Source organism: Penaeus monodon, chromosome 2, assembly GCF_015228065.2.
Source record: "Penaeus monodon isolate SGIC_2016 chromosome 2, NSTDA_Pmon_1, whole genome shotgun sequence".
Classification (NCBI taxonomy): Eukaryota; Metazoa; Arthropoda; class Malacostraca; order Decapoda; family Penaeidae; genus Penaeus; species Penaeus monodon.
Genome location: NC_051387.1, coordinates 47157459 through 47162292, shown reverse-complemented (window position 1 = coordinate 47162292; position 4834 = coordinate 47157459). Strand labels below are relative to the sequence as shown.

General features: G+C 39.4%; 2 protein-coding genes across 2 annotated transcripts; one reads left to right on the top strand and one right to left on the bottom strand.

Annotated features, from left to right (window-relative positions):
* Nucleotides 1–718: 718 nt before the first annotated feature.
* Nucleotides 719–3225, bottom strand: LOC119583233. Its single transcript, XM_037931710.1, has 4 exons — nucleotides 2806–3225; nucleotides 2135–2597; nucleotides 1709–1931; nucleotides 719–1384 (listed from the first exon to the last, which is right to left on the bottom strand). Exons 2-4 carry the CDS (start codon nucleotides 2300–2302, stop codon nucleotides 1311–1313), a joined length of 465 nt encoding a protein of 154 aa, XP_037787638.1. The 5' UTR covers nucleotides 2303–2597; nucleotides 2806–3225; the 3' UTR covers nucleotides 719–1310.
* A 637-nt stretch (nucleotides 3226–3862) lies between these two features.
* On the top strand, nucleotides 3863–4243 carry LOC119579027 (keratin-associated protein 12-2-like). The gene has a single exon (XM_037926742.1). It carries the CDS (start codon nucleotides 3863–3865, stop codon nucleotides 4241–4243), a length of 381 nt encoding a protein of 126 aa, XP_037782670.1.
* Nucleotides 4244–4834: the final 591 nt, after the last annotated feature.

The following is a 4834-nucleotide window of genomic DNA, read 5'->3' as shown; positions in this document are numbered from 1 at the left end:
AGACACCAAGGGTGGAAAAGAGGCAGTCCTTCAACACCTAGAGCAAGTTGGAGTTTCAAACACCATAATCGAGGCTGTGACAAAAGAACTGTGTTCTTTTGTATATCGATGGTATTTTTTTTTTAGGTGGTCGACGTAATGATAAAAAAATCGATTATCAACCTGGGCGACACTGGTTACAAGACAAGGGACACCTAGGAACTATGGAAACCCCCAGGAACAATGGCAACCCCCACAACATCAAAGAAACAAGAAAAGAATGAAACGAGGGTTAAGTTCCAAGAGGCCGTCCCTTAACACCTAGAGCAAGTTGGAACTTCAAACAACATAATAGAGGTTGTGACCAAGGCACTGGATCTTAACAAAGATGGGGTCAACAGCCTAGAGCAGGTAAGATCAGAATAGCTTCAGGTTATTGTCAAAAAAAAAAAAAAATTATTAATAATGTAGCAATAATGAGAGAAAAATCAGTCCATCACTATAGTTCATTTCCTATTGTAATTTCTTTTCAAGTCATATTTGATGTTATATTTCACAGTTAATGATTTAATTGCCTTGGATGTGTTCTTTTGTATAATGATTTTTTTTCTTCTTTTTCTTCCTGGAGGTGGATGTAATGATCAGAAAATCAATTATCATCCTGTCGACTCGGGGTACAAGATAGGGGGACACCTCCATACCCTCGAAAGCCCAAAGAAAAAGAAGAAGGGAAACAATGTGAAGGTCCATCAAAAAGGCATTTCCAACCAAGAGCTACTAAAGAGGGAGACAACAAAGGTGGAAAAGAGGCAGTTTTTCAACACCTAGAGCAAGTTCAAGTTTTGAACACCATAATCGAGACTGTGACTCGGGTTACAAGAAAAGTGATACCTAGGAACAATGGAAACCCCCAGGAACAATGACAACCCCCACAACATCAAAGAAACAAGAAAAGAATGAAACGAGGGTTAAGTTCCAAGAGGCTGTCCTTCAACACCTAGAGCAAGTTGGAGTTTCGAACACCATAATCGAGGTTGTGACAAATGCACTAGATCTAAACATAAATTGGGTCAACGGCCTAGAGCAGGTAAGATCAGAATAGCTTCAGGTTATTGTCAGAAATTATTAATAATGTAGCAATAATGAGAGAAAAAATTCAGTCATCACCCATAGTTCAGTTCCTATCTTAATTTCTTTTCAAGTCAAGTTTGATGTTATATTTCACTGTTAATTATTTAACTGCCTTAAATGTATTCTTTTGTATATTGATGGTATTATTAGATAATGTTCCTTAAAAATTATTCAGCTTCATATTGGCTTGGATTCTTGTCTTATTTCTTTTTCTTCTTGTTTTGGTGAGTCTTGCCCTCCTCAGGCTTCTCCTCCTCTCCATATTCAGAGTTGTCTAAAAAAGACAAACATTTCACAAATACTGGAGATACATACACACATATATTACACACTGCAACAGTGCTATACTTCAAAAAGATAATGTATAATCATGTTCATTCCTGGCATAAATTACACCTAAAATATTTCTGGTTATAGCTTATATATATATATATATATATATATATATATATATATATATATATATATATATTATATATATATTTTTTTTTTTTTTTTTTTTTTTTTTTTTTTTTTTTTTTTTTTTTTTTTTTTTTTTTTTCTTTTTCTTTTAAGCTGATTCTGTTGAAATATTCTAGGGCATAATTAAAAGTCTCACCTGGATTGTGTGATGGTCTTTCTTCCCTGCCTTTGCCTCCCCGTTTTCCATCTTTGTTGTCTCCCTCTTTAGTGCCTCTCGGTTGGAAATGCCCTTTTTTATGGACCTTCACATTGTGCCCCTTCTTCTTCTTTGGGCTTTCGAGAGGTATGGAGGTGTCACCCATCTTGTAAGCCGAGTCGCCCAGGACGATAATCGATTTTCGGATCACTACGTCCACCAACTGGAAAAAAAAAAAAAATCAATATACAAAAGAACACATTCAAGGCCATTAAATCATTAACTGTGAAATATAACATTAAACATGACTTGAAAAGAAATTAAGATAGGAACTGAACTATTAGTGATGACTGATTTTTTTTTTCTCTCATTATTGCTACATTATTAATAATTTCTGACAATAACCTGAAGCTATTCAGATCTTACCTGCTCTAGGCTGTTGACCCCATCTCTGTTTAGATCCAGTTCTTTTGTCACAGTCTCGATTATGCTGTTTGAAACTCCAACTTGCTCTTGGTGTTGAAGTTCTAACTCTTGGAACTTAACCCTCGTTTCCTTCTTTTCTTGTTTCTTTGATGTTGTGGGGGTTGCCATTGTTCCTGGGGGTTTCCATTGTTCCTAGGTATCACCTTTCTTGTAGCCCGAGTCACAGTCTTGATTATGGTGTTCGAAACTCCAACTTGCTCTAGGTGTTGAAGGACGGCCTCTTATCCACCTTTGTTGTCTCCCTCTTTAGTGCCTCTTGGTTGGAAATGCCTTTTTTTTTATGGACCTTCACATTGTGCCTCTTCTTCTTCTTTGGGCTTTTGAGAGGTATGGAGGTGTCACCTATCTTGTAACCAGTGTCACCTAGGACGATAATTGATTTTCTGATCATTACGTCCACCACCTGAAAAAAAAACAATTAAAAAACATCAATATACAAAAGAACACATTCAAGGCAATTAAATCATTAACAGTGAAATATAACATCAAACATGACTCAAAAAGAAATTAAGATGGAAACTGAACTATTAGTGATGACTGATTATTTTTCTCTCATTATTGCTACATTATTAATAATTTCTGACAATAACCTGAAGCTATTCTGATCTTACCTGCTCTAGGCTGTTGACCCAATCTATGTTTAGATCCAGTTCTTTTGTCCAACTTGTTCGAGGTGTTAAAGGACGGCTTCTTTTCCACGGCCTTTTGGAACTTAACCCTAATTTCCTTCTTTTCTTGTTTCTTTGATGTTGTGGGGGTTCCATTGTTCCTAGGTGTCACCTTTCTTGTAACCCGAGTCACAGTCTCGATTATGGTGTTCGAAACTCCAACTTGCTCTAGGTGTTGAAGGACTGCCTCTTTTCCACCTTTGTTGTCTCCCTCTTTAGTGCCTCTTGGTTGGAAATGCCTTTTTTTTATGGACCTTCACATTGTGCCCCTTCTTCTTCTTTGGGCTTTCGAGAGGTATGGAGGTGTCACCTATCTTGTAACCTGAGTCGAACAGGATGATAATTGATTTTCTGATCATTACGTCCACCTCCAGGAAGAAGAAAAAAAAAATCAATATACAAAAGAACACATTCAAGGCAGTTAAATCATTAACAGTGAAATATAACATCAAACATGACTTGAAAAGAAATTAAGATAGGAACTGAACTATGAGTGATGACTGATTTTTTTCTCTCATTATTGCTACATTATTAATAATTTCTGACAATAACCTGAAGCTATTCTGATCTTACCTGCTCTAGGCTGTTGACCCCATCTCTGTTAAGATCCAGTGCCTTGGTCACAACCTCTATTATGTGGTTTGAAGTTCCAACTTGCTCTAGGTGTTAAAGGAGGCCTCTTGGAACTTAACCCTCGTTTCATTCTTTTCTTGTTTCTTTGATGCTGTGGGGGTTGCCATTGTTCCTAAAAAAATATATATATATATATATATATATATATACATATATATTATTTAAAAACTAAAGCCACGATGAGAAGTCATTTGACCCTTAATCTTGATCTAAGGTCAGTAATCCTATTGTTCATGGTTCATTGGTCACCGTAGCCACCAGCTGTGTGTCCCAGCCACAGGCACCAGCTGAATGTTCCAGCTGCGGGCACCAGCTGTGTTCCAGCTGCAGGCACCAGCTGTGTGTCCCAGCTGCGGGCACCAGCTGAATGTTCCAGCTGCGGGCACCAGCTGTGTGTTCCAGCTGCGGGCACCAGCTGAGTGTTCCTGCTGCGGGCACCAGCTGTGTGTCCCAGCTGCGGGCACCAGCTGTGTGTCCCAGCTGTGGGCACCAGCTGAGTGTTCCTGCTGCGGCACCAGCTGTGTGTTCCAGCTGCGGGCACCAGCTATGTGTTCCTGCTGCGGGCACCAGCTGTGTGTCCCAGCTGCGGGCACCAGCTATGTGTCCCAGCTGCGGGCACCAGCTATGTGTCCCAGCTGCGGGCACCAGCTATGTGTCCCAGCTGCGGGCACCAGCTGAGTGTTCCTGCTGCGGCACCAGCTGTGTGTTCCAGCTGCGGGAACCAGCTGTGTGCGCCAGCGTTAATTAGTCTGCGTATAAAGCGTCAACTGATGTCGATTTTAATAACATTTTATAAAAAAAAAATCTGTTAATTCGAAAAAACAACACGTCACTTAATAATTACGTGTCCGTTTTCCTCATTGTGGTTTTTAAAAAATAACTAGAAACCAGTATCAGTAAAAACTTTAGATGTTACTCTAATATTATATAATTTGGGAACCACGATCATACGACAAATACTTAAAAATTTAACAATGCACACGTGTTTGACACAAACGCAAACGATTTTGTTTGCACACAGTCCCAACGAAGGGTTAGCGGGATACATCACTTACACGTGTCGGTCGGAGCAGCTTCAGAGAGCCACTGAAGCTTCTCGCACGTTTCCTGCAAAGGGGAGTTGGGGGCGGACTAGAGACGGGTGACGCCGGAGAGTAGGAGGAGCTAAGGCTGCATAATTGTGCAATACCTTCGGGAATTTCATGATCCTCATGGAATCCTCTACCTTTTCAATTGACAATAATGAAAAATTAAAATAAAAAGTAACAAATGAATAAGATAAATAAAACGCGATGTGCACAGTTTTTGTCAGGGGAAAAGGGTGGGAGAAAGGCGCGAG